Here is a 27,833-nt window from a genome sequence, read left to right as displayed (position 1 = left end):
ACAAGTAATCTGCAGTGAAGTCAAATCCCGTCTACGTCCCTTATTAGAAATTCTTTGGTGAAGTCTAGTCGCGTTTGCAACCGTACCAGAAGTACAAAGAGCAAAACTGATTATCACAAAAACGAAAATCTTCTGTGATTTAAGTTAAAATTGGGCGTGACGTCTCCTGTAGGTTTAATCTTGGGATTATGGCAAAGATTAGGGTTAAATAACGTTTTAGGTTGCAAGTTTTGTTATGCCTTTACTGTCACTCACACCTCTCGCGAGAGTTTGACAGATTACGTTTGCGGAAGTTTACATTCGGTTTGGAAAAACGTGTTGCTGCTTATGGAAGTGGTGAAAAGAGCCGGTTGCGGGGTATATTTAGCTTGCTTGTTCCTGGCAGTGTAGCAGCTCTCTACGATGTATTCCGTTTTAATTAACGCGGTCTTGTCCAGCTCTCCTGACTACGACCTTTTGTTTGAGTCTCTAACCTGGCCGAGTGATTCATGGCCGGGGACGGAGCGAGTGGAGGCGCTGACAGCTTTCATTGAAGGACTCGGACCACTTTTGGCTGACTCGGACACGACTCTGTTTTCAGCTGCGAAAAGAAAATGTATTAAAGATAAAATCGACTCGGTGATTTTGACCCAGTCTCTACCTCTTCTCTCCAGAATATCAGCAGAAGCCGATGAAGGCATGCGGTGCAGGGAGAGTACCGCTGCTGCCTGCAGACTTGTGAGTGTCTGTGTCCCGCTATGTGACGAGGCTGTGCCGGGGCGAGTAGCACTGTCTGTCCTGCCGTCGCTCCAGCTGTTAGAGGAGGAGGGGCCTGCTCCGGGACGACTCAGTGTGGAGGTTGCTAGTGAAGTCATGGCTGCTCTTCTACCGTCTCTGGATGAACAGCTCACACTTACCACCCTGTCAGCTGCCTTGTCCTGCATCAAAACACTCCCTGATGCATTGGTCTCTAAAATCACAGTCAGGCTTCTCTTAACTGTCCTGAACTGCTGCAGCGGTGCGAGGTTAACAAGCATCCTCAAGTTGATCCTGGATGATCTGTGCATCTGGCACTCCACTGACCGCACACCTGTGGTCACAGACCGGGCACTGCTGTGTTTGACCGCCCTATCAGACCACTTGCTGAAACCTCACAGCCTCCCCTTCTCTTCTTCTTCCTCCTCTACCTCCTCCTCCTGTGAGCCCGACCCTCGTCTGTCCCTCCAGTTCTGGAGGATGGTTCAGGATGGACTGACGCACAGAGACAGCGTGTCTCGTAAAAGGGCGTTGTACCTGCTGAAAATGTGCGTGGCCCTATCAGAGGAGGAGGGGGTGGACTGTCCTCTCTCATCATCAGAAGAAGGTGCTCAGATTTGTTGACACTGTCACAACTTTATGTTCACTGGTGTTGTGTGGTTTGTTTTCTCACTCTTTTTTTTTTTAATTGTTGCAGATGACATCTTGTTCAAATGGGCCTCTAACAGGAGCAAGTTACTTAGAGAGTTCTGGGAGGATTACGCGCTGGTGATGGAGACCCTGGAGGAAAACCAGGTAGAAAACCCCACATGTTCACTGTCAGTTCAGAGTTGGGCATCATGATACAGCTTTCAGTGTTTCCCACAGGTTGAGAATTTACTTGTGGTGGTGGGTGGCACAGGATGTGACAGCGCAGCGTGTGATGGCTGGGTTCAGTAATAAACTAGTCAAATGAAAGTTTATGAACTATTTTTTGAAAACAATGACTACATTACATTAACCGATAATTTAGAAAGAATGCGCCCAAGTAAAGTCTATGTATGGGAAACACTGGTTTTGTAATATGGATTGTCTCTTTTTCTTTTGCAGATTCATGTCGTCCGGCCAGTTCTAAACCGAATAGACACGTTGATCCAAACAACAGTGAATGACAGTCAAGGTAACGATAGAACTAGGCAAATTAGGAAGTTGCTTTTGAATTATTATTTTTTTTTAAACATTTCTGGTTTTGTTTTGGTGTAGGTCAGATATAGTGATCCAGCTGTTGTTAAAATTGCAAATGTTTTGTTCAGCTTCAGATCAAGGCTTCTTCCACCCCTCCTGGCTGCTGTGTGTGTACCAGCGGATGTTCCACAGTGAGAATAAATCCTTAATGAGAGAGGGAGTGTGTCATCTGCTCGAGCTGCATGTCCTCCAGCAGCCAGCCTTTGCTTTGGCCTTTTCTGAGGTACAGGCTCAGACCCAATTTGTTCAATGTGACTTTAGGGTTATTCATTCAATTTTACTGAAATTATTTAAATGTAACATTGTGCATTGAAGTTTCCTCTTCTGTTGCTTTGCTCCTCAGTTCATCGTTGGTCCTTTTATGGATGTTCTGTCTGAAACTTCGCTCTTCCACAAGTGAGGTTTAAAATCAAAACACCAAGCCAGTAAATAAAAACAGGAATTACTATGTTATTAAGTAGTTATGCACCAGGCCTCATTAACCCACCTTCTGTCCACATGTAGGTCAGTTGGGCAGAGTGTAGGAGATTGTCCTGAGCTCGGGGCTAAACTCCAAGTCTTCATGAGCACCTTCTTCAGCAGCCTACCATCAGAGCATAGAGGTACAGAAAAACAGAAGCCGCAGATAATACATTTAAGCAAAGCTCTGACTCACTTCTCATGGTTAAATGCCTGTCACTCTAAACATTGTGTTTGCTTTGTAGGCCGTATGTTGCTGCAGATGATTCAGCAGCTGTGCTCTAAGCACTGGTGTGCGGCACCCCTTCTCTTCTTCTCCCAGGCTCTATCCAAACTCCCCCCGAACCCTCTGCTGGGGATCGATGGGCTCACTGCTCTCAGGTACCTAATCATGGTTACAGTTAGACAGGCTGTGTTGTAGCTTGTTATGCTTGGTATGGAAGCTCATTTTGTCTGCTGTGTTTTACAGGGAGGTGCTGCGCTGCACCATGATCACTCATCAAGTCCTGCTGAGGGGCGCTGCTCAGTGCTTCCTGCTAAATAGTGTCCTCTGTCTCACAGAAGTGGTAAGATGCAATTGGTGTACCTTTGACATAATGCTAAAATAACTGAAACACATTACTATATGACAGCTATATTCTACAGCATTTTGATCAAACCTCATTATGTTTTTTTTCCTTTGACTGTTAAAAGTACCAAGCATGTTATTGTTTTAAGTGAATATACTAGTTTATTTTGGTCAATGGTGGTGAGGGTCTAGTTCTGACCACAGAGGTGCTGATGCAATAGTACCGTATAAATTAATGTTTTAACAGTTAATTAATATTGATTAACAAAAAATCAATTAATAACAATTTTGACTTTGAAGTAATTTATCAAATGACAAACAAATGCAATGTGCTGTGGCAAAGAGGATCAGTGGTTACACAGTCATCTTTACCAGAAATGGCACTTAATTAACATTTAGTGGGATATTTTGAACTACAGCATCAAAAGTATAAAGTTAAATTAATACCTCTGACAGCCTCAACAAAAAACACTGAACTCAGATCAGGGTTCTTGTGCTGCATCATAAGGTGTTTCTGTTATTTTGTCCAACCCCCGTGCTTTCATACACAGCTTTAAAGTTAGTGAGCTGCATAATTGAAATATCTCGTTTCAGAGCACAGTGACCCTCGATGATGTTTTTAGTTTCCTGATGCATTTTCGTGCAGATGAGTCACTGTGTAGAGGGACGCATATTTGGAATCAGGTATGCTGTATTAGAGACATTTGGAAGATTTAAAAGGAACATTCAACCTAACGTGGTAAAATGAGACATCAGGGACGTTGTACGATGGACTAATTGCTACCCTACATATTTGTGACATTGCTGCAGTTGTGTGTCTGGCTGTTGGACAATGAAGGCCGTTTCAAGCCCAGGATTATGGATGGAGATTGCACTGGTGCTGCCATAAAGGAAGAAACTGTAAGAGGCTATGTTCAAGGCGAGATGCACGCCTATCTCCGAGTCCCAGCTAGCACAGGTAAGTCTGAAGAGACGGTCGTAGATAAAGTGAGTGATTCAATCTGTAGACAAGATACGTTGGTTTAAGTTAGTTTCCGTGTTCCTCAGGTCACACTGAGAGGTTGCCTGACTCCAGAGAAGCCGACAAGTTGGCCAGGGCCATTCTGCTGTGTGTGGACATGGAGAGGAATCAACTCGGGGCAGAGATCGATAACTCTCTGGAGTCGTTACTGTCTCCGCTGCTGGACACCCTGAGCCGAGTCAGCACCAATATCTACTTGCCTCTGCGTAAGAGCGACAAGAGCTTGCAGCTCGTGCTCCGACTGTTCCAGCTTGGAGGAACACCAAGCTGCCAGCATGTTGGAGAGGAGCAAGGTCTGTATTGACAATACTGATTCAATTGTTTCACTGTCAAGTCCACCCTCATGCATATGCAGTATGTTCAGTAGACGGATAAGTGCGTTCATACAACAAATAACAAATTGTTATTTATTGTTATTATTATTATTATTATTATTATTATTTATACAGTACCTCTCCTCCCAACTACTTTTCGATTAGTGCGCTATTGGAGACAATCCTTGTAAACATCACCCTCAATTTGTTTAATGGTTATCTTACAAAGTGGTAAGTGATATATTTTTCACCCATGGAAAAGTATCTGTGTTGTCTGATATTTTACAAAACTACTCAGGAACAACATTTCAGGAATTGAACGATTCTTGTTCGTTGATGTCATATTTCTCTTGCATCTTAGACTGAGATTTTACAGAGTACCCTCTAATGAATATAATAAATAATAAATATGATTTAATCTCTACTTTTTTATTCAGTCTACAACAGTACAATAAGTAGTTTGCAGTTTTAGCTTCAAGACCTTCATAACATCATTTGGTCAAGCTAGCTTCCAGAAATTCTCATCAAGAAATTATTCAATTATAATGTTGTCGTGAGAACAGATCTTGGCCCTCAGAAATTTTGATTTTTGCCATTAATTCTGCTAACATTATAAGGGAACTTTAGGCACTAATATTCAAACATAAAAAAGTAAAACTACTTCTTGTAGCAGTGTGCTTATAGTATTTCCTGTCATTGTTCATATATTAAGTGGCTCAGGATTGTGTGACGTTCAACTCTTCTCACTCACTGCTTTTCACAGTGAACACCGTGATGGTTGCCATGGAGAGGCTAATTTTTAAACTTGTTGATCCAATCCAGGAGTTTATCTTGAGGCAGCTACTTGGGGAGCTGCAAGAGGTAAACAAGTCAAGCAAGTCACCATCACTTAAATTAGCATACTAGATTCCCCTCGTGGCTAGCTCCGACGTGCTGTTTCCTTTACAGCTGTTCGATGTGGAGCGGGCAGAGCTGTATCTGTGTGTCCTGAGACAGCTGGTGGTCACGTACAGTTCTACACCACAGCACCACAGTAAAATTCAGCAGACCTATTTCCCTAAACTCATCAGGCACAGCCTCAAGGTCCTGCAAGAACCAAGCCAGCAGGTACAAAGCTCAGACAGGAATTTTATACATCAGTTTGGTTGCTTGATTGTTTCACACTGATTGTTTTTCCATTGCCAGATCCACTCTGTGGCAAACCAGGTGGCTAGAACGGTTGCTATGGCATCCCTGGCTACGGTATGTGGTCTCGTGGAGCAGAAAGGGATTGACATGCAATCAGAGACCATTTCTGTTCTGAAAGCAGTGAATGACTTCTTCTACAATCCAGTCTCATCTTCCTCCCAAAGTCAGTCCTCTCTGGGAAACTTCAATAAACGCCTGCAAAAACCACAGACAGGAGACGGTTCATGGTCAGTGAAAATCTGCTTAGAGTACTCAATAAGCCTTAGAATATATGATGAATAAAAAAACACCTGCCTGGCATGATATGGTACAACTTTTTTTTTGTTTTCTTTAGTGACGTAGGAGTGCAGGGTCGTCTGCTACAGGACTGGGGACGCATCGCTGCCAATTTTATGCGGGACCAGTGGATTTGTCTGAGCTCCCTGATTAAGGCTGTTGGGATTCCTGAGTCTGTCGAGATTTCCATAGCGCCTGAGACTCTCAAGACTGCTCTGAGCTGCAGTGTGGAGGCCCTGGCTCTGCTGCCCAGTGATCTGGTGCTGCCTGTGCTCACCTTTATGGAGACAGTGCTGCCACAAGTGAGTTTCAGTCAATTTCGGTCAAATTTAAGCAATTGGTGTAACAACGGTATAACGAGGAGTTCCTTGCAGATATAATAGAATTTCTCACAAAAACTGAGGTACTATCTGGTAAAGTGTGTTTCTTAATGAGTGTGGTTTGGTGATGTTTTGATCCCAAAAGTTACTACTTCATGAGGAGGCCTTGTGTGCCGAGGCTGTGACTCTGAGCTGGGAGCTGGTGCGGGGGCTGAGCACTAACGCCCATGACTTCTGGCCGTCCCTGAAAGGCTTCATCTCCATGGCCTTCCACCGTGAACTGCTGGAGCTGACAGATAGTTCTGCTCCAACACTTCTGGCCACCTTGAAACTGGTGATTAAATCAGGCTGGTTGACTTGGAAAGGAAGGATTATTGTGGTTTGCACTTTCAACATGTTCTATAATCTATACATGTATATACTATGTGGTGGGATTGTTTTTTTTAGATTGCCACTGAGCTGATGGAGCTGTCTCAGTCAAAGAGCGGAGTGTTTGGCGTACTGCTTCCACACTGCTGTCAAACGTGGCTGCCAACAGACCGAGGCAGCGGCGACACCATGTTTTCTAGTGTTTTCAGCCACATCAACATACTCACTGAGGCTTGTGTCTATGGACCAGTGTTCAGGAGAGATCAACGGTAACTCTCTTAACAGCAGTTTTCTGATTTCTTTAATTGTTTCTCTGGCTATTTTAATTGTTGTATCTTACTCTTTTTCAAAGGCTCATCCAGGATGTCCAAACATATGTGGAGCAACTTGGTGAAGAGTGTGCTGCCAATGTTGCAGTTACAAGGTGAGCTGCAGTTCTCTTTTTGTGGCAACGTTCTTCCTTTATGGCTGTGATTTGAAATAGTACCACTAGAGGTCTCTCTTGTTGTGCATATGATTTCACACATAAACTACTGCTTTTATTTCCCAGTGATAACAGGGATGACCAGTTGCCCCGCACATGTGTACTGGCCTTTCTTAGCCGCCTGGATCCCTCTAATCTGCAGCATGAAAGACTAATAGAGGAACTAGTTATGGCTTTGTTGAAAAAGGTAGGTTTTGACTAGTTTGGGTTGTGTGATACAAAATGATGTATTCGTATTTTTCCCAACATATCCCAAATACAATGCAACATCACCCATAATGTAATGTATGTTCAACTCTTTAAACAAAACATAACCCAAGGAAATGTAATTTTTTACTTCACTTGAATTCATTCATTTGAACACAGTTTTTTAAAGCAAAATCCCAAAAATATGTTGTTATCATGACATAATTCCACTAAAAGACAATAACCAAGAGCACTCAGTTATTCTCCAAGCCCTAAGGTCAGTTTTAAGCATTTGTTTCCTGTCTATCTTGTTTTTTGTTTTCATCTGAGAATAGTTTGCAAATATGTTGATCATGCCATTTCATATTGCAACCTAAAAAACATCTCAACCCCTCCTTTAATGTTTTGATCCCCAACAATATATAATTAGTTTGCACTGTGTTTATGTATGGCAACAAATACCTGTTTTGCTGTATGATATTTTGAATTGGACGTGGCATTTTTTCCATTAAGATAATAAGTTACAGTAAGAGCTAATTTAACAACACTTAACACCATTTTCCATAATCTCCTTCCACCTCATTCTCTCCAGGATAATGACATATCAAAGTCAAAAGTGCGTTACTATAGCAACTCCCTGCAGCATCGTGTCAAAAACAGAGTATGGCAAACACTGCTGCTGTTGCTGCCCAAAATCAGAGAGGTAAGACAATTACACTCACACTTGCAATCACACAGGAAATCAGGAAATAACCACTCAGAAAGTAACTGTGTGTGTGTGTGTGTGTGTGTGTGTGTGTGTGTGTGTGTGTGTGTGTGTGTGTGTGTGTGTGTGTGTGTGTGGCAGGAGTTTGTCGCCACTGTGCTTAACTGTGTGTTTGAAGCTGGATTCTGCAGTAACCATGCCTCAGTCAAGTACCTGATCGAGTGGATGATGATTCTGATCCTCATACACTATCCACAACACATGGACAGCTTTTGGGCCTGCTTCAACAGGGTGAGCTCCCACTCTGGAGACCTACCTACCAGAACATGTTGTATTATGAGTGAAATAGTTACATTATTGACCAATTTCTGTGTTATCTGTACAGGATCACGAAAAGACCAAGACAAGCATCTGCACCTTCCTGTCAGTCCTGGTACATTTCAATGTCATCGTTCCTAATCTTAAGGATAAGGTAAAGCCTTTGATGTTTTTTCTTCACTCACACACACACATCATTCTTCTTGCATCACCTCTCTGTATCTACAAAATCTCTCTCCCTGTGTGTTTAAGGATGTGCATTTGCGTAAAGCGCTGGACATCATCCTGCAGTGGTGTTTCAACCATAACTTCAGCGTGCGCCTATATGCATTACTGGCCCTGAAGAGGGTGTGGAGCTTGGCTGGGGTCCGGGCAGAGGAAGGGGCCGAGGGTTTCGGAGGGCTGTCCACTGTGATCAAGGCCTGTCTGAACCAGGCTGAGGCCATGCAGAACACCGGGTGAGAGCAGGACAGCTACCGCAGTTGCAAAAACGTTGTGGTGGTGTGCTAATGTGTTTATTTGAGTATGCGTTTGCTGTCTCACCATTTAGAAATGCCAACAAGAACTGGACAAGGATTCAGGAGCACTTCTTTTTTGGCGCCTTTCATCCTATCAGGGATTACAGTGCTGAGGTTTGCTAGTATTTCTGCTAAACAGATGGAGCCCCCTAAAATACAGTAACACAGTGTACTAACTTGTTTTCTATCTTTGTTTTGCTTTCCCAGACCATATTCTATACATTCCCCAGTCTGTCAGAGTTGGCTGATGAGGAATGGATTCCACCCTCGAAGTTTGAGAAACTGTTGTGTTTCTCTGAAAGTCCATCTTTTCCTTTGAGAAATCCTGCTCCTGACCTGAGACAGCTCCAGCCTGGAGACTGGATTCAGCAAGACAAAGGTATAGTCGCACCTCTCACAGGCAGCAGGACTACTTGATACATATACCCTAATCTTACCTCATCTGTGATTTGAGTGGTTGTGTTGTTGTTATCTCCCAGGCGAGCAGAATAAAGAGGAGCGCTGGGCCGAGGTGCAGAAGAAGATTACTCCCTGGAGGTTGGGGATCCAGGAGCAGGAGCCTGAACTTCAGCTTGTTCCACAACAGAGGGCTGCTCGGCTGGGCAAACAGCATGGTGCCCTGCTGGTGGTAGCCTCACTTATAGACAAGCCCACCAATCTAGGAGGTCAGGAGCAGCACGACAAATTACATTACTTCACATTTTTATCATACTTCTTATTTGTCTGGAAATGATGTAAAATGTCAGCAAATTTCTCCTTGATTTGTGTAATATTTTGAAGAACTAACATGACAGGCTTTTGTTTGGTTTCACAATGATGATCTGGGCAAAGAGTTCAAACAAAGCTGCTGCTAAAACCAATCACTTGAGCCCCCTTATCAGAGTTTAGACAGGGAATGCCCAGATTTAATCACAGACGCTCCTATTTTGTGTTCTCTGCAAGTGTACTCCAATGCTTTTGTCTCAGATGATAAGGGGCTGAATCAATCCGAATTTGTTTATAGATAAAAAAGACCCATTTTCAAAACCAATATTGATACTGGGTGACGTAAACAAGAACATTAGCTTGGCCGTTCTGTAAATGTATTACTTTTTGCCAATGGCCAAATTGCCATTACAGGTGTAGCTTTTTATATCGGTCTGTCTGTGCCCATGATGGTGGACTGGTAGCCATTTTTGGTGAGTCATCACTGCCACAAATTATTTAATAAAAAAAAGAAAAGAAAGGTTAAGATCCTTTTCTCCCTTTTTAGATGTCAGGGAGCCTTCTTTTTAACCACAGGTTGATAGCGTGGCAATTCAAAGTTGATATTTAGATAGAATCACATTTAGGCTTTGTCCTCAAGTGTTTGTTTGTTGTTGCTCTAGGTCTGTGCAGGACCTGTGAGATCTTTGGTGCCAGCACTCTGGTTCTGGACAGCCTTCGCCACGTCAATGACAAACACTTTCAGTCCCTGAGTGTCTCGTCTGAACTCTGGCTTCCTCTGTTAGAGGTAAAGTGCATAAAACAATCTCACCTTTCACTCTAGTGATCATGATGTCTACTCTTTCTCCAGTGGGCTAGTGACCTGCGTGTGTGCGTGCGTGACTGTAATAAATATAAATAAATAAATATATGGTGCAACAGCTATATCATTTTCTGTAAAAATTTTGACGCATTAATGTTTAAAGAGGTGCATGTTTGGGAGCAGTCTTCAGTCTCATTTAAAAGTGGTGGATGCTGTTGAATGCTCCATCCACCCAAGCTCCTTCTTTTTGGGATTTCTGGCTCTAGTAACTGCCGAGATGGAAAAGGCAGTAAACCAAAACTCAAAAAATGTATCTAAATCTTCAATTTAAACTCAAGGGAAACAATAAAATGTCTGAGGTCATCTTAGATTTGACTGTCTGAAACCTGCTGATACCCTGGTGTCGCTCCAAATCTGGAGCGTCTTTTCGTCAGCTGTATGGAGCAGAAAAAGTGAACACATCTGCTTTTGATAATTTTACAATGCTGTAGTAGATTTCCACATAGGTGAAAAAGTCTCAAAACACATTGCCGATCCATTACCGTCCACCCTTTTAAAATGTATACTGACTGTTTTCTTTCACCTTGATTGCTTGAATAGTTTGAATCCTTGTTAAAGTTCATTTACGTCATCTCTAAGATTATAAACTGTATCTGTCCATCAGGTGAAGCCAATGGAGCTCACTGACTTCCTGCAGGTAAAGAAGAGTGAAGGGTACTGTATTGTTGGAGTGGAGCAGACGGCCAACAGTCAGAGCCTCCAGGACTACCAGTTCCCTGAGAAGACCCTGCTACTTCTGGGGTATGACAGCATTTTTCCATTAATGTGGTAACCTACACACAACCAGTTGTTCATAAAATGCATGCATGCGTCTGTCTTCCCTTGCCCTTGTGACTCACACATAGATAAAGGTGTGAGCTGACGAGGCTATTTAATGTTATCTCACTGGTTAAGTGTGTTTCCCCGCGGGACCTGCGCCTCTCCTCTCCATGGTGTACCTGTCGGGACATGCTGGACTGTAATTGGGTCTCCCTAAGGAGGAGAACACAGGAAATTGAAAAATTATACAAACCAATACAAGCAGTGTGATGACAACAGCAGAAACACTTTAACCTTCGTCGAGAGTAGTTTGAGTTGTGATGCTGCCCTGTGGCTTTCGTCAGTCAGGACACAAAAAAATAGCTTTAATAAACCCTTTGTAAGGCAGCTTTATTTGTAGCTACTCAGAAGTAAATATGTAATTCCAAGCTTGCGCAGTTTGCGCCAGTAGCATGATTCACTCTCCCCACTAATTGTGTACTGCAGTAGTGCAGCTGGTCTCGCAGGTAGGGGGGGGGGAGAGAGATTACTATGTATCTGTTTTTGTTTTACCCTTTTCAGTCACAGAGGTGTGAGCTGTGCTGTTAGCTTAAACACCCTGCATGTTTGATTTGAATCTTGAGTTCTCACACAGCTGTGCTCTCCCCCAGCACATCATGGCCCAGGTCTAATCTCTCATCAGGTCGCTATTATCTCACCCAGTTGCACTCACCATAAATGTGGCTCATCAAATCAGGCTTTCTTACTGTGTGGCACCCCTCTGTGTAGACTCATTGAACGCCAAACTCATTACCTCTTTATGTTTGCTTTGAATGGCCCATATTGCTGGATCGCAGTATATACTCAGTTGATTACAGTTTGAATTGCTCTTGGACTTGAGCTCATGCGTCATCTGTATGAAAAGCTCATTCCTCATAATTGTAAAAATGATGAACGATTAATTTGGCTGCTCATGCTAAGGGTTCTTAAAGTAAATAAATTTGATATCACCATTACGCCAGATGAAAGCTGAAATTAACAACATCCAGGCACAATAGGAGTAAGTGGATTATGGTGGTATATGATACACATCAGAGATCAGACTGAGAAAACCGATGATCTGGTGATGTTATATACCAGATATCATGGGGTTATTATAACCCGCACTGCGTTATGGGTAATGTAGTATTACTCAATGTAACCTTTTAATCAACAATTTATATCAAATAAGGAATGATGCATTTATGTATCTCCTTAAACGTATTAAAATCAGTAACTCAAATTAAAATTCAAAGTGCTTAACACCTCTAACAATAAACATTAAGTTGCAACAGTTATTGCTCATAGGTTGCACATGTAAACCCTGTGGTGGAATTTATTTTCTTGAGATATTTAATACATTTTTAGTTATTGCTTCTGTAGAATAATTTACAAAGCACTGTATCGTATCCCATCTCTGTTATTAAAAAGAGGTTAGTCTGGATTTCAGTGGGAGTTTTTATGTCCTTGTAAATTCTCTTTCCTCAAGAATAAAAGTTTGAGGTAAACACTGAATTATTTCCATAGTAGTCATGAAAATTGTCAAATTTAAAGAAATAATAATAATATGTATAATAATATTTTTGGAAAATCATCTTATTCGTTCTCTTGGTAATTGTAGAATAACAATATCAATACCGCACTCTCATGTCTGTATGTTAAATATGTAGCTAGAGCCGGCAGCTGGTTAGCTTAGCTTAGCATAAAGACTGGAAATAGGGGGAAACAGCTAGCCCTGTCCAAAGATAACAAAATGTGTCTACCATCACCTCTAACGCTGAATAATTAACACGTTATATCTTTTTGTTTAAACCAAAACAAAGATAAACAAAGACAAGTTAACCAGCTGCTGGCTCTAGCTCTAGGCCTATGTGAGGAGAGTGGTATTAATGTTCTCATCTAAATCTAGGCAAGAAAGCAAATTAGCATATTTCCAAAATGTGTGTAAGTATTCCTTTAAAGATATTGAATATCAGCACCTAAAAACCTAGCTCTTAGTGGCTTAATTACAAAAATACTGGCACCAAACATGAAATATCCCATTTCCTGTTTCTTTGTCTCTTTTCCTTCTTACAGCAACGAACGAGAAGGTATCCCTGCCAATTTACTCCAAATGTTTGATGTGTGTGTGGAGATCCCTCAACAAGGGGTCACCCGTTCACTAAACGTGCACGTAAGCGCTGCCCTGCTGATTTGGGAATATACACGGCAACATCTCACCTCTGGCTCAAGAAAGGTCAACTCAAAACCTGAAAACTGAAGAAGGAACCAGCAGTGCAGCCCTATGACGGTGACATCTGACCTCCAAATGTTGAGTTAAGTGCAGCAAGTGTTAAAAAGCCTCTTGGGGAACATGAAGACGCTCCATACAGTTAACGCCAGGACCTTAAGGATTTTCATGTTCTGTCTAGATAGGACTCTGTTCTTTTAGGTTTTGATGTGGTCAGCAGTCATCAGTGCTGCTCTTGTGCTTTAATTAGAGTCATGAATAGAGATGGGCTCTGGTTATTACATCTAAATATACCACTGGGCATGCTTTTATATTAATGGAGGCAATCTCTGTGTTGGCAGAGCAGAAGCATTAATGGAAATCTTCCCCTTTGAGGAGGAAGTGTCTTGTTTATGTGAGCAATTAGTTTTTTTCCCTCATGGCACCAGGACTGGACTATAATGTCCATACCCAGGAAACTATTTTACATAATGTATAAATGCTGCATATCTTACGGCATAATTGTCTATGTTCTAAATGTTTTTATTGCAGTTTGTAATTTTAAACTAACTGTTTTTTATGCAGTTGAATAAATAAAACTTTGACATTATTTTCTATTTTATATACATGTTTTTTTTTCTTCATTTATTGTGGTTAGAGATTGCATCAATAGGGAGCACTGAAGGGGTTAAATAAGGTACATCAGGTGTTGAGCTTCCTCCTCCCTCCTCAAAAGAGTAAATGACTTGGTTCACCTGGAGACCGTCCGACCAGAGGGGGAGCAGATGGAGTACATTTGATAACACTCATTTATTTTTCCGTCAAGCCACGCTTGTACGTGGCTCATCATGTGAGGATAGCAGTTGTTTTTGGGTGGGACATGGATGACCTGGATGGCTCCCGGTCGGTGTCCCTGCAGGCAGCATCGGCCAACGCGAGCTCGCTGAAGGGCGCGGGGCTCGGCGTGTCCAGGCAGACGCAGCTGCTCCTGGAGATCCTCATGGTGCTGATGTGTTTGGGTGCTGTGACAGGTACACAATTAAACTGCTGCCATTTTATTTATTTTTTAAAGCATCAACAAAATGTCTGACTTGTTCTAATTTCTGTTATGTTCTACTTATTTAAACACAATGTCCCGCTTAAAGTTTCATCTTGGATCCATACTGTTAAGCAAAAGCACATAAAATCAACATTATACTTTCTTGTTCAGTGCCTTAATGATATTACACGAATAACACAGTGACCGACTCCATTTTCACAGCTGCACAAATGGAAAATTCTTCATATCTTGCATCATTTCAGATGTAATTTGGCAAGCAATAATTGTATTTTGGTAGTTCATGGGATCTTGGCCAAAGTTCTAATAAGGCACCCTTTATAAATTGTTATTGTTTTTCAAGTGGTTAATAAACCATTTACTAATGATCTAAAGATCAGTCTTGCTATAAAGGGATTTTTGGGTTGTCAAGTTGTGAAATATCCCTTTGACTGGTGTTTATCCTCCAGCATGGCATTTGCAGTGTCTTTTTTTATTAGCTCTTTAATCAAAAAGACGCAATGCAACATTGACTTCTGACCTTCTGGAAAAGAACTGCAGAGCTTCTGGAATCAATATGTATTTATTGCTGAAATGTTGTAAAAACATTTTCATCAAAGACTTATTTGACATTTGAAACTACAAAAGTTATACCCATTTCACTTTATTAATGACTTGCTAACATTTATGACTGCAGGCTTGATGCATAATTAGAAAGATGATCATGACCTTTTATTATTGACTTTGTTGACATTTGAAACAAAGGGTACTTGCTGCTCAGTTAACTATCATGGGCTCAGCATTCTGCAGTGCTGTAAAGCAAGATGAAAACTTTTTTTTTTGCTTGTTTCCTTGATATTCAGAACTATTTAGATTTTCTGAATTCAGTTATTAAATCACTGGTTTACTAGTGTTTGGATTTTTGTCTCTATTGCTGGGTTACAGATGGAAAAGATGTTTGTGTGGTCTAGAATCCAACTAGCCTGACTTCTGTGTCATTGTGTTTCTTTGTTTGTATGCGTGTTGTGTTTCTGTGTAGGTAATATTCTTGTCATTGTTATTGTGGCTGCAACCAAGACTTTCCACTCCGTGGCGTCAGTGCTGATTATGAACCTGGCCATCAGTGACCTCCTGGTGGGCGTTGGAGTGATGCCATTTGTTGCTTTGTCCATCATGAACCATGGATGGGTGGATTGTACTGTACGTCATCACTGTCTAGTACTATAAAATGCTTTACAGTCATGCAACAACACAGCAGTAGTAGTCTCGCATTGCCAGACCTATCTCCACAGCGCTGTGGAGGAAGGTCTGGCCACACAACACTCCTGAATAGGAGAATAAACGGTCAGGGATTGTTTGCATTTCATTAAACCAATCACAGTCGTCTTCGGCGGCGCCAAGCTCCGGAGGCTCTGCAAAATAGTCTCTGGAAGGAACTTGTTTTGGTGGAACATTTGCACCCCGCAAAAGAAAATGTCACATACAATATTCGATAAAGTGAACTGTTCACACAATACAGTAACGTGAGCTATTTAAATTAGCTGGATACATGGTTAAATGCAATTTCCTCCTACCAGTGTATTGCCTTGTGTATTTTGTCCATAGCAAATCCCAGCCAATCGGTCCCAAAACGTCCCTGTTGGAGAGTAAATGCCATAAACATATTCTTTGTAAATCTTTACAATCACTCCCCAAACGATACAAGCAGGCCTACCTTGTTGCACAATCCAAATTTGCCTTAAAGCTCACCATTTTCAGCCTGTAACGTTGCTCAGATGCGACCGCAGTTTAAAGTTAACTCAAAGAAAGACGGCGGAACTTCTGGTGGCACCGGAACAACCCCGTAAATGAACCGTCTTCGATGTAGACTACAGCATTAGTGTCTAACATGATCCGAAGCTGATAGCACCTATTTCCCTTGGAGTGAGTGTACATGTGATGACATACTGTCTTTCTCCTGTCTGACAGGACCTCTGTCTGTACGTGGGCTACACCTCCTCTGTTTACTGTACAGCTTCTGTACTGACATTGGCAGCTATCGCCCTCGACCGCTACCACTCCATCGTGGACTGCCTGCGTTACAGCTCCCGCTGCACCCTGTGGAGGACCTGCGCTGTGGTCCTGTGGATCTGGCTGCAGGCCCTGGTCACCAGTTGTCCTCCCCTGCTGGGCTGGAGCTCTGTCAGCTATGTGGTTCCCATGTACAGCTGTGCTGTCAACTGGGCCAGCAGTCCCAGCTACACGACTTTCATGGCTGCCCTCTCCTACCTCATACCGGCAGTGGTCATCCTCTTTTGCTACGTGAACATCGTCAAGGTGGCCCGCAGCCATGCCAGGAGGATTCATACATTGGAGGACTCTGTACAGCGCAGCAGGAATCTAAGCTTCGCCCGTGGTGATTCATCTCACCAGCACTGTGGGAGCCTCCACAGCCCCTCGACACTGATTTATCATGTAAGTGGACAGTTTGTGTCTGAGGTCAGTACAGAAGAGGGGAATTACATCAGCCCTGCTCTCCCTGATTCTGCGACAGAGCAGAATAACCCTGCATCCAGACGTTTGTTCTCCTTCCTGGCTCAGAGCACCTCCCAGCCATCGCTGCAGCACCATAACCATCATGGAGTGCTGCGTCTTTTCCTGGTCATCTCGGCCTTCTTCCTCTGCTGGACACCTTACATAGGCGTTGCCCTGGTTCAGGCAACAGAAACTGCAATCTCAGGCCAATCCAGGCTCGTCCCACCCTCTGCTGTTACCTTTTCATACTGGCTGGTGTTGCTGAACTCTGACATCAATCCACTGCTGTATGCTCTACTTAGCAAACGTTTCCAGGGTGCTCTTCAGGGACTGAGGCAAAAAATAAGAGCTCGTCTGGGGAGTCTGGTGGGCAGGGAAAGGGGTTTCAGGGCAGAGGGACATGAATGCAGGAGCAGCGGCCCCTGCACTCTGACCACCAGCCACCCTGGTCCACCTTCCTCTGAGAGTTCAATCTGTGATGCCTCCAAGTATTCCTCCTCCATTTTTACTGTTAGCACTGACTTCAAACATCACTCTAGGGAGCATCTTTGCAAAGTGTGTCACCATGAAAATACTTTCCCATCGTGCTCCATGTGGCAAGATGCTGGTGGTGAAGGGAGAGTGGACTGCCTGCAGGTGCCCTCTCGGCCGCAAGAGGGCAGCAGGTTACCTTTCTCTGCTCTGACTCAGGATCATCAGGCCACTTTCTTCTACGGACAGATTACAGTCAGAGTAGAGCATGATGTTTGTTAGTCTGATATCTGCAGATGTTGCAGAATACTTCTTATAGGACTAACAGTTGTTTTTGTTATTGATTAAGCTGTTGATTGTTTTCTCAGTTAATTGATTAATCATTTGGGCAATACAATGTCAGAAAGTAATAAAAAAAATGTCCATCACAATTTCCCAAAGCCCAGGTTGGCATATTTACTGTGCTTGTTTTGTCATAACTCATAAACCCAAATATATTTACTTTAATATTAAAGAAGACCAGCAAATATTCACATTTGAGAAACTAGAATAAGTGATTTTTGTGGCATATTTGCAAAAAATAAAGACTTGAATGATGAAATAATTTTTCTGTCTATCAACAAATACATTAATCAATCATTTCATATGTTCATATAAGACATATTCAAATACCTTGTGTTGTCTGTCCCATGTTCCAAAACCCCAAAATATTCTACAAAGTATCATATAAAAACAAGAAAAGCTGCAAAGCCTCACATCTGAGAAACTGACACCAACAAATGTTTGCATTTTTGCTTGAAATATGACTGAAAAGATTATCAAAATAGCTGCAGATTAATTTATACCCATCGATGCATCGACTAATTGTTTTAGCTCTAGCTGAGATCAGTGATAGTGAAGCACAGAACTACAACCCTGAGGAAAAAACAAACTTGGACAAGGAAATGTATTGAAAAGAAATCTTTTATATAGTACATGTGATTACACTTGAAGACACCCAACAGAAGATCTAATAAACCCATCATTTATTCACGCTCTAAATATTTCTTCCTCAAATGTGATAATCATATGTTGCATCTCAGTGTAAAAATCATCATTCCTTACAAAGGTTTACATTTATGTCTAGCAATAATTCCAGAGGAATACAATATTATAATTTATTGTCATAGAGCATGACAATGGGAAACAGTGCTAATGTACTCTATTGCAAAACAAAGAAAAGGCAGTGAAGTGGACTTCAGCTGTATCTGCTCATACAGTACATGTGCATGCTCGTCCTGCAGATTTCACTCACTGTGCCCTTGAAGTTAGACAGAAACCAAATGCAAAAATATAAAAAAAAGTCCTGTACGATGCGTCAAGAGTTAGTTCCAAAAAACGTCGGTCAGGTGAGAACAAGAAGGATCCAGTAGTATTAAAGAGTGTCTCTGAAGCAGTCTGTAGTGGCACTGTAAAATACAGATGGCACGTAGCGAGCATGTGTGGTCAAGTGATGTTCATACATTCACAACAAGGCAGAGTTTCCACCAGTCGCTTTACAAGGCGTGTGCCTCAGTCGCTCTCAGGTTCATCTAAGTTGTTAACTTGCCTCAGAAATGTGATTGATGGAAACAGATACACTAAGACATTTTCTTTTTTTTGACAAAGAGCCGAGGTGGACAAATGGGAACCATTCTAATGTGTCAGCTCACGTCTCCTCAATCCACAGTGAGACAATTTTCATCTACTGTCTGATATTTTCTCCAGGAAAACAAATGTAAGTCATAATTGCCAAAGATTAGTTTGTGTGGATATTAAGTCTAAAAAGTTAAATGTGATAGGAATTCAAAGGGAGGCTCAGTGATATAGCTAGGTTGATGAACGTTATTAAAGGGGTAGTTCCAAGTTTCCATGAAGTCTTTTTATAAGCTGTTATGTTAGTGCTTTTAGTCCATCCAAAGATTGGTATACCTGAAACATTAATTGTGAAAATTGACCGGTTAATAGTTTAAACAGCTTATGGACAGTTAAAAAAAACAAAACATTTTATATTATTTGAATGACAATACATGTCCTGCAAATTCATGTATTACCAATATTGTTTGCTGCCAGTATCTCGGCAACAGAAAATGTGAGGCAAGTGCTTTATGAATGGACTGAAAGCACTTGAACCATTTCATGCATTGAAAACGTATGAAATAGAGATACTGGATCTCTCGTGACTTAACTGTGGGCCAGAGCAATGGGTGTCAGCTTTGAGTAGAGTGGGAGTTTAGCCCCAGGAAAGCTCATAACCACAGGGGGCCAATCAGTGTGGTCAAAAAGGACCTGACCTCTTCTCTCAGAGTTAACAAAGAGAGGTGTTGTGAAAAGCGTCTTCATCTCTAGATTGATCGTCGGGTGTCCAGACAGGTCCCTTCACACCAGATTAGCCTATTGGGTCCACAGTTCCAGGACATGCACAATGTGAGACACAGCTACAGTATGTACAATGCATGAAAGGCTGGTTTTTGTCATTTATGTTTACACCTGAGGGACACCACTGTGGGCTCCCTTTGTTTTCAGGCATTCAGCATTTTAGGCATTCTTCTTTGGATCTCAAAGGTGTGTAAATGTGTACATGTTAAAGACAGCAAGTCCACATGGTGATAGGCCTGCTTTTTTCTTCTCAAAACTGAAAAATATCAGGCAAGTTGGCAAGTCTTCCCAGGCGCAAGGATGTAGTGAATCCATGGAATGATAAGGAGGTACAACAAAATTATTACGTGACTCCATCAGCTACACGTGATAATCTTTTGGGTAAGAGGGGTTACAATTGATATTGTCCATGTCCATGCACCAACTCTGATCATTTCTAAGTGGAATGGACGCCAAATGAATGATACACAATTTGTGCCTCCTGCATCTCCCATCTTGACCAAAATGTTACTGATAAGAGGGCAGTCTAAAATACTTTTTTCATCCAGGGAGCTTCGTGAAAGAGAGGGCAGGTCAAATGTGCTGACATCGAGGTGGTAACGTGTCTCCCTCCCTGTGTCTCTCTCTGTGTGTATGTTTGCATGGTGATATTTCATGGAATCAATGTGCAAATGTTGACATGGAGGTCCTGGCTCTCCCTCTCCAGTTGAGCCCTGTGGTGGCGCCCACCTCTCCACTGCCCTCTGCTGGCTCGTCACGTTTGCGCAGCTTTGCACTGAGCTGGATGATGCACTGGTCCCAGTCCTCCGGTAACAGCAGCATGAGGAAACCCAGGAAAATGATGAACACAGCAATGAGGCGCACTGTGTTGAAATTGATTTCACATGTGTAGAGGTCCACCACTGTAAAATTAGGAGGAGGCATTAGTATGAACCATATGAAGGAATTTGCAAATATTGTGCCAAACAAACAAGAATTGATAGGATTAATGTAAATATTAAATATGCATAGTGGAATGTTATTCACTATGGTTAATTTGTTTGTCACAGAAAACATCAAATTATACAATGAGAAGAAAACCAATTTGAAATTTAAATTATATTCATCAAATATAGATGATAACTTTTGGGGGGATTTTAATGCCATCAAATATTAAATGGTGGCCAGATTGAAAAAGTTAGGTTTGGGAGGAAAGCCAAGAGACTTACTGGCATTTACAGGGACACTTAGGACAATGCCAATGGAGATGAATGTTGGGTATGTTATCGCAATGCCGAAGTTCACCAGGACATTGAAAGCTGTGGGAAGAAGCACAATCAGATCAGCAGCAGACTACAAAATGAGGGTGTGAAACCACAAAACTTCCAAAATGATATTCATGGGTTGCTTAATAATTGCATTATCAGATTTAGGCACAACATTGCTCCATAAGTCATCTTTCCGTACCAAACTGCAGGCCTGCAACCCCACAGATGTAGGCCCAGGGGATGTCTCCAAGTGAGCCGATGTACTCCACATGTGAAAAATACAGGATGACCGGAACAAAGCTAAGGAAAAAGAAGTTGGCGCTTCCAACAATGCTCAGAAAGAGTGCAGCCTCTCCAAATTTGGCACTGCCCAGGACCATCTTGAAGAGCACCTGAGGACAGACAGGGGGGAGAGTCATGAATGCACAAAGTCTGCCCCCTTGAGGAGCAGAGGGATATTGCAGAGGCATGCACCTGCCAAGTACCGGCCACGTTTCTGGCACAGGGTCCCTGCTGTCTGTTTATCACATTAGAGCAGTGGGGGGCAGAGGAGACCAGAGCGCTGTCAAAATATAGCTATCTGTCCCCTAACCTCCTTGTTCAGGACATTGCAGCCCGAGGTCAGCAAATAGACACTCACATATCACACACTTCTGTCAGCTGAGTCTTACATTTCATAATCTCCTCCTGTCTTCTGCCACCTGGTTACATAAGTAGAAGGCAGCTAGTCCAGGATTTCTTATATAAGACAAGACTATTTACAGTATACATAATTTATGTATTATATTATTGCTATTTTCAACATTTTTTTATTCCAGTGCAAATGAAGGGAGAGGTTTATGGAAGGACACAAGCTCAGTAATGTTTTTTACAATTGATATATTGCAAACAAATACCTTGTAGAGGGCTGACATTGAAGCAGAGGCCACGACCAAAGTAATGCCGATGACTGAGTGGCTGTGGAATCCATCAGCATAGGTCATCATTACAATGCCTGCTATGGCCAAGATAGCAGCTACTATCTGTAGAGAAAGAGAGAGAGAGACAGAGAGAGAGAGACAGAGAGAGAGAGAGAGAGAGAGAGAGAGAGAGAGAGAGAGAGAGAAGGAGGAACATCAGCGAATGACGGATGGACTACACGCTGCTCGCAGTGTGGTGATAAAGACACCCGAGCCTTTCCTGCTATGTAGGGACACAGCAGGCACACATGGCACATTGTTTTTCACTGCAGAAGCATCACGGGACACGGCTTGTAATGGTGTGATTAAAATGTGGGGCTTATTTTATCCTCCGCAGTCTGCTCATTTGGTATTTACGTTTTCTCACATTCAGGCAAACACAAGCACTTATACACCCTGGTGGTGGAATGTAACTAAGTACAGTTACTCAAGTACTGTACAATTTGGAGGTATTTGTACTATTCTATGATACATTATACTTCTACTTGAATGCGTTTTGGATTGTATTGTACTTTTTAACTCCACTACATTCATTATTTGGTTTCTTTTCAGATTAAGATTTTACATAAAATACATATTAATACATGAAATAAACTAATAAAATACAAAAATGTAACTTGTGGTTTCAGCTTTTTTGTGTGCTTGTGACCCCTTACTGTACATAAGTTGTTGGTTGGTCCACCAAATAGACATTTCTCCTTTAAACCTCTCACATGGTTTAATTTTAATAATTGTTTGAGGTACCAAATAAGTAAAACTCTCCAATATTTGTCAGTAAAATCAAAGATTGTTTTCGTCTTTCCTCTCCCATTAAATCTTCTGACAACATATAAGTAATATAATTATGTAATATATCTGAGACAGGGGTTGATTTTCTGCAAAACCAACTACTTTTACTTTTAATACTTTAACTTAATTTATCTTATAATACTTCTGTACTTTTACTAGTATAATTTTAAATGCAGGACTTACTTGTAGTGGAGTATTTTTACATTAATGTATTGGTACCTTTACTAAGTAAAGGATCTGAGTACATCTTCCACCACTGTACACACTCCAAATGAAACTGTTCTCAGATTCACACCGCACATGCTTTCAACACAGCTGGCAGCTTCTACAGTGTTGGCTTGATTGTCTGACATTGATTTTCATTACACTGCCATCATGTTTACAAACCAAATACCCCCCCCTGATCTGCCAGCCCCCACTCCTCACACCCACTCCCATTCCCTGCCTCTGCAATTATCACAGCTTCAAAATGCCACCAAACCATGTTTAATCCCGCTTTAAATCAACCGTGAAGAATCCATACCAAAATCTATCATCTACGCTTTATACACTTAACGTTTGTCTTTGCTATATGTTTGAGTGCATGTATGTGTGAGAGTGTTCAGCTGAAGAATAGCGATGGGGACAGGGTGCCGTCCAGCTGAGTGGATAAGCTGTGCATTAAAAAGGTGTCAGGAAGATAAATGAGCCGTATGTTTTTGCTTGGCCAAAGCCCTTGGGCACCTTTGGCAAAATGTCTGTTTCTGCAGTGCAGGCTGGCTGTCAATCACAGCTACACCTTTCTTCTCGTGATGGACTGTTTGCTTACAAGGTCAGCGACCACACATGTGTTAGTGTTTTAGTTTCTTGAGATGTTTTAGCACAGCGTCAGAGGAGGAAAGCATCATGTCACCTGCACATTGAGTAGCTTATGGGATAACAGTGTTATTACTGCAGTATGCAGATGTGGATTAGGCTGTACAATTGATACATCCAAATGCAAGTCACACATCAGCCAAAAGGCACGTGGATTTATTCCATGACCTTCTAACCATTCTGACTTTGCCACCAAACTGAGCCATTTTTGTATGTACACAATATCACTGAAACAACATGTTTAATCCCTGTTTAATAAGGATGATTTAGCATCCCAAATCTTTCTCTCTCCCCTCCTTCACTTTCATGACAAACTTGTCCAAGATCCCCTGCATTGCTGCAGACATCCAAACACTGCAATCCCCACCACCAAGCAAAAGAGAGAGAGAGAGAGAGAGAGAGAGAGAGAGAGAGAGAGAGAGAGAGAGAGAGAGAGAGAGAGAGAGAGAGAGAGAGAGAGAAAGAGAGGCTGGGGGTGTAAGAGAGAGAGAAGCAAGATTATTACAGTATTTGTCTCTTACTGAGGCCTTTCATCGCAGATAATGGGGGTGGGGAGTTAGGGCATGCACAAGGGAGAGATGGGGTGGTTGTGAGTGTGTGAAAGAGAAAAGGGGGAAAGCCATTCTGCAGAGTGCAGGACGGCTGCAGCTATGAAAGCATCTGAGGAGTGCAGTGGGGATACCTCAATTCACAAACCCTCACTCCTTCTCTCTCTTCATCCGAACAAAATCATCTGACAAAAACACACACAGACACACACCAGGAGGCCCATTCGAATGGCACAGTGATCACTGGTGGGAAAGCAAGTTGTCACAAAGGTAACATGCTCTCTACTACTGATCCCTGCTTGTGTATGTACAGCTCACACATTCAGCTGCAAATTCAGTCAGAGCAACACTACACATATTATTTGCATTCCTTTCGGAGTTATGTACACACCCCCAACCGGCACCGTCAGACACCACCTACCAATAGCCTGGGTCTGTCCGAGGTTTTCTCCCTAAAAAGAAGTTTTCCTCACCACCCAAGGTTTCTCGCCACTGTCGCACTAAATGCTTGCTCTTGGGGGAATTACTGGAATTATTGGGTCTTTGTAAATTATAGAGTGTGGTCTAGACCTACTCTATCTGTAAGCGTCTTGAGATAACTCGTTATGATTTGATACTATAAATAAAATTGAATTGAATTGAATTTTGTGTGTCATTATGAGTGAACTCTAGTGCACAATAGAGGTGATACATACACACCAGTACTCAATTTAGGTCCACACTTTACCATAAGCGCTTGGAGGAAATAGTGGACTTCTTTCTCTCCACCAAACCAAAGAGAGACACAATAAGAAGCCTAAAGGCAAGTGAATGTTGTCATTTTATCTAATGTTATCCAACATACAGCGAGCCTTTGCCTGACATATTGGTAAGTTATTGGACAATACGGGCCTATCAGAGATATTATGCTAATAGAAGCACAGACATGTAACATAGACAAAAAATATTCAGCATTTTTGTCTTTGTCTATGTTAATGGATGATGGGGGTCCAAGGGGTCACAAGATAAACCTGATGGGTAGGGAGGTGATTTACAGGACAGAAAAGAAGAAAGAGCATACTTCTGCTACACAAAATTTTGTATTTTTCTGACTTTTCTCTAATCTTGGCTTGGTTTTGTGACAGCATATGCCTCCATGGGGCTATGAAAATTCTCAAATTGAGTCAATCTAGGAAGGAAAAATCACTATTTGGTGGAGCTACTCATATATCAGATTTTCATGATTCATTAGAACTTAAATATACATAATGGAATCGGCCTGAAAAGTACAGTACTGGCCAAGCTCTAATCTTAACTGAATTTTGTAGACTGTGGTATTAAAGATAAAACGAGGATGGTCAAACATTCAATTAAAAGATAATGTCGCGCCATATTGTTGATTCCAAAAACCAAAAGCTACATTGATAATATGTAACCTCATACAAGCGAACGTAATAGCACATGGACACAAATGACTTTCTTTTACCGGTTGCTTGTTTGTTTGTTATTATGTTGCTTATTGTTGTTTTCATAGTGTAACCTAGAGGCTAAATAATAGTTTTACTATTCACTGTTTTGTGACGTGTGCTTGACTCAGACTCTCTTTTAAAAATGTACCGGGAAACATGTTCTTGCAGGAAGTAAAAAAACAACCACGTGCACACGCGCACACTCGCACACACACACACACACACACACACACACACACACACACACACACACAGGCAGATGTACTCACCCTGACCCCCATGAAGCGGTCTCTTAGTACAATCCAAGACAGCAGGAAGACGAAGGCCTTGTTACAACAGAAGAGCGCTGACACGTCTGTTGTGTTGATCTTCCTGAGGGCCTGCAGGTACAGGTAGTTGGTGAGGATCCACAGCAAGCCAAAGGGAGCTATCTTGGTCAAAAACACCTTGGGTGTCAGTCCGTCATCCCCGAAAAACCTACAGCACTCCCTGTGCAGAGACATAATGCAGAGCACAGTGTTAGCATATTGAAAAATGTGATATACAGTGAGGAAAATAAGTATTTGAACACCCTGCTATTTTGCAAGTTCTCCCACTTAGAAATCATGGAGGGGTCTGAAATTGTCATCGTAGGTGCATGTCCACTGTGAGAGACATAATCTAAAAAAAAAAAAATCCAGAAATCACAATGTATGATTTTTTAACTATTTATTTGTATGATACAGCTGCAAATAAGTATTTGAACACCTGAGAAAATCAATGTTAATATTTGGTACAGTAGCCTTTGTTTGCAATTACAGAGGTCAAACGTTTCCTGTAGTTTTTCACCAGGTTTGCACACACTGCAGGAGGGATTTTGGCCCACTCCTCCACACAGATCTTCTCTAGATCAGTCAGGTTTCTGGGCTGTCGCTGAGAAACACGGAGTTTGAGCTCCCTCCAAAGATTCTCTATTGGGTTTAGGTCTGGAGACTGGCTAGGCCACGCCAGAACCTTGATGCATATCAGATGCATATTACAGAGCCACTCCTTGGTTATCCTGGCTGTGTGCTTCGGGTCATTGTCATGTTGGAAGACCCAGCCTCGACCCATCTTCAATGCTCTAACTGAGGGAAGGAGGTTGTAGTTCTCCCGTGTAGTTCTGGGCTGATTTCTCACCTTTCTTAGGATCATTGAGACCCCACGAGGTGAGATCTTGCATGGAGCCCCAGTCCGAGGGAGACTGACAGTCATGTTTAGCTTCTTCCATTTTCTAATGATTGCTCCAACAGTGGACCTTTTTTCACCAAGCTGCTTGGCAATTTCCCCGTAGCCCTTTCCAGCCTTGTGGAGGTGTACAATTTTGTCTCTAGTGTCTTTGGACAGCTCTTTGGTCTTAGCCATGTTAGTAGTTGGATTCTTACTGATTGTATGGGGTGGACAGGTGTCTTAATGCAGCTAACGACCTCAAACAGGTACATCTAATTTAGGATAATAAATGGAGTGGAGGTGGACATTTTAAAGGCAGACTAACAGGTCTTTGAGGGTCAGAATTCTAGCTGATAGACAGGTGTTCAAATACTTATTTGCAGCTGTATCATACAAATAAATAGTTAAAAAATCATATATTGTGATTTCTGGATTTTTTGTCTCTCACAGTGGACATGCACCTACGATGACAATTTCAGACCCCTCCATGATTTCTAAGTGGGAAAACTTGCAAAATAGCAGGGTGTTCAAATACTTATTTTCCTCACTGTAACTAATTTAAGAGTTGATGAGTTTTTACGGTCTGGGACTTTACAGTAATCAATATTTATGAACACAAACTGCTCTGTCTGAAGAAATGATACCAGAGAACATTGCATCGCAGCGCATGTGGGACTGAGAGAAATAAGTAAATATTTACAAATACAATCAGATCTGCCACAAGGCATTAAAGTTAAATATTTCTGATCTGTCTCCATTAATGAAAGTAAACTACTTATTTCCTCCTCAGGTGTTTTATATGCTTTGTCTTTACCAGGTGGAGGCTCCAACATGTCAATATATTATAAATACACTAGGGACATACACAAAAAACTGTTTCTGGAACTTATGCATGTTCAATATATGTAGCAAGTTTGTGATGACACAGTATAATAAATGATAATGAGCTCAGTCTTACTGGACATATTTTGGAAGTAAAACTTAAACTGGTGATCAATGACGAAGAGTCAGTCTGGTGACATTTTGTTATCTTTATGAAGTGATTCAACTTCAAGGGCTGGACTTGATTCTTGTCTAAAATAGAGTTTAACTGCACACAAGAAGTCAAATATTTGAAAAGAATGAAAATGCCCTTAAATAAA

At 41.8% G+C, this 27,833-nt stretch overlaps 3 protein-coding genes across 6 annotated transcripts in view; 2 read left to right on the top strand and 1 right to left on the bottom strand.

The window, feature by feature from the left end:
- The first annotated feature begins 274 nt into the window (after positions 1–274).
- Positions 275–13,807, top strand: tarbp1 (TAR (HIV-1) RNA binding protein 1). 2 transcript variants are annotated; one of them, XM_035992299.1, is made up of 29 exons: positions 275–1,342; positions 1,433–1,530; positions 1,825–1,894; positions 2,034–2,182; positions 2,303–2,355; positions 2,464–2,561; positions 2,664–2,799; positions 2,888–2,984; positions 3,581–3,670; positions 3,797–3,944; positions 4,034–4,300; positions 5,085–5,182; positions 5,270–5,428; positions 5,507–5,736; positions 5,844–6,087; positions 6,251–6,439; positions 6,553–6,743; positions 6,827–6,898; positions 7,025–7,145; positions 7,737–7,847; positions 7,992–8,141; positions 8,236–8,322; positions 8,421–8,626; positions 8,719–8,800; positions 8,894–9,065; positions 9,166–9,351; positions 10,054–10,178; positions 10,858–10,994; positions 13,107–13,807. In XM_035992299.1, exons 1-29 carry the CDS (start codon positions 403–405, stop codon positions 13,288–13,290), a joined length of 4,890 nt encoding a protein of 1,629 aa, XP_035848192.1. In that variant the 5' UTR covers positions 275–402; the 3' UTR covers positions 13,291–13,807. The 2 variants fall into 2 exon arrangements, with proteins under 2 accessions (XP_035848192.1, XP_031158930.1); XM_031303070.2 differs by having other exon boundaries at positions 2,028–2,182.
- Positions 13,808–16,108: 2,301 nt separating this feature from the next.
- Positions 16,109–17,742, top strand: LOC116050901 (probable G-protein coupled receptor No9). Its single transcript, XM_031301126.2, has one exon. It carries the CDS (start codon positions 16,475–16,477, stop codon positions 17,540–17,542), a length of 1,068 nt encoding a protein of 355 aa, XP_031156986.1. The 5' UTR covers positions 16,109–16,474; the 3' UTR covers positions 17,543–17,742.
- Positions 17,743–18,205: 463 nt separating this feature from the next.
- The window catches only part of slc35f3b (solute carrier family 35 member F3b), a 54,216-nt gene continuing 44,588 nt past the window's right edge, over positions 18,206–27,833 (bottom strand). For all 3 annotated transcript variants that reach the window (XM_035992301.1, XM_031303031.2, XM_031303039.2), the window contains 5 exons: positions 25,773–25,992; positions 21,801–21,926; positions 21,104–21,296; positions 20,866–20,955; positions 18,206–20,559 (listed from right to left, as the gene is read on the bottom strand). In XM_035992301.1, the coding sequence (XP_035848194.1) occupies positions 20,318–20,559; positions 20,866–20,955; positions 21,104–21,296; positions 21,801–21,926; positions 25,773–25,992 (871 nt within the window). In that variant the 3' untranslated portion in view covers positions 18,206–20,317. The remainder of the gene's footprint in view (positions 20,560–20,865; positions 20,956–21,103; positions 21,297–21,800; positions 21,927–25,772; positions 25,993–27,833) is intronic.

The sequence above is a fragment of the Sander lucioperca genome, chromosome 15 (assembly GCF_008315115.2).
Source record: "Sander lucioperca isolate FBNREF2018 chromosome 15, SLUC_FBN_1.2, whole genome shotgun sequence".
Classification (NCBI taxonomy): Eukaryota; Metazoa; Chordata; class Actinopteri; order Perciformes; family Percidae; genus Sander; species Sander lucioperca.
Note: the sequence above shows the minus strand (reverse complement) of the source record. Positions and strands in the feature narration are given on the sequence as shown.

Excerpts from the sequence above, each read along its gene's own strand:
- LOC116050901 (XM_031301126.2), top strand. The coding sequence starts at position 16,475 with ATGTACAGCTGTGCTGTCAACTGGGCCAGCAGTCCCAGCTACACGACT.
- tarbp1 (XM_031303070.2), top strand. The coding sequence starts at position 403 with ATGTATTCCGTTTTAATTAACGCGGTCTTGTCCAGCTCTCCTGACTAC. Across the intron at positions 2,356-2,463 it reads GAAACTTCGCTCTTCCACAA|GTCAGTTGGGCAGAGTGTAG; the intron begins GTGAGGTTTAAA and ends GTCCACATGTAG. Across the intron at positions 6,088-6,250 it reads TGGAGACAGTGCTGCCACAA|TTACTACTTCATGAGGAGGC; the intron begins GTGAGTTTCAGT and ends TGATCCCAAAAG.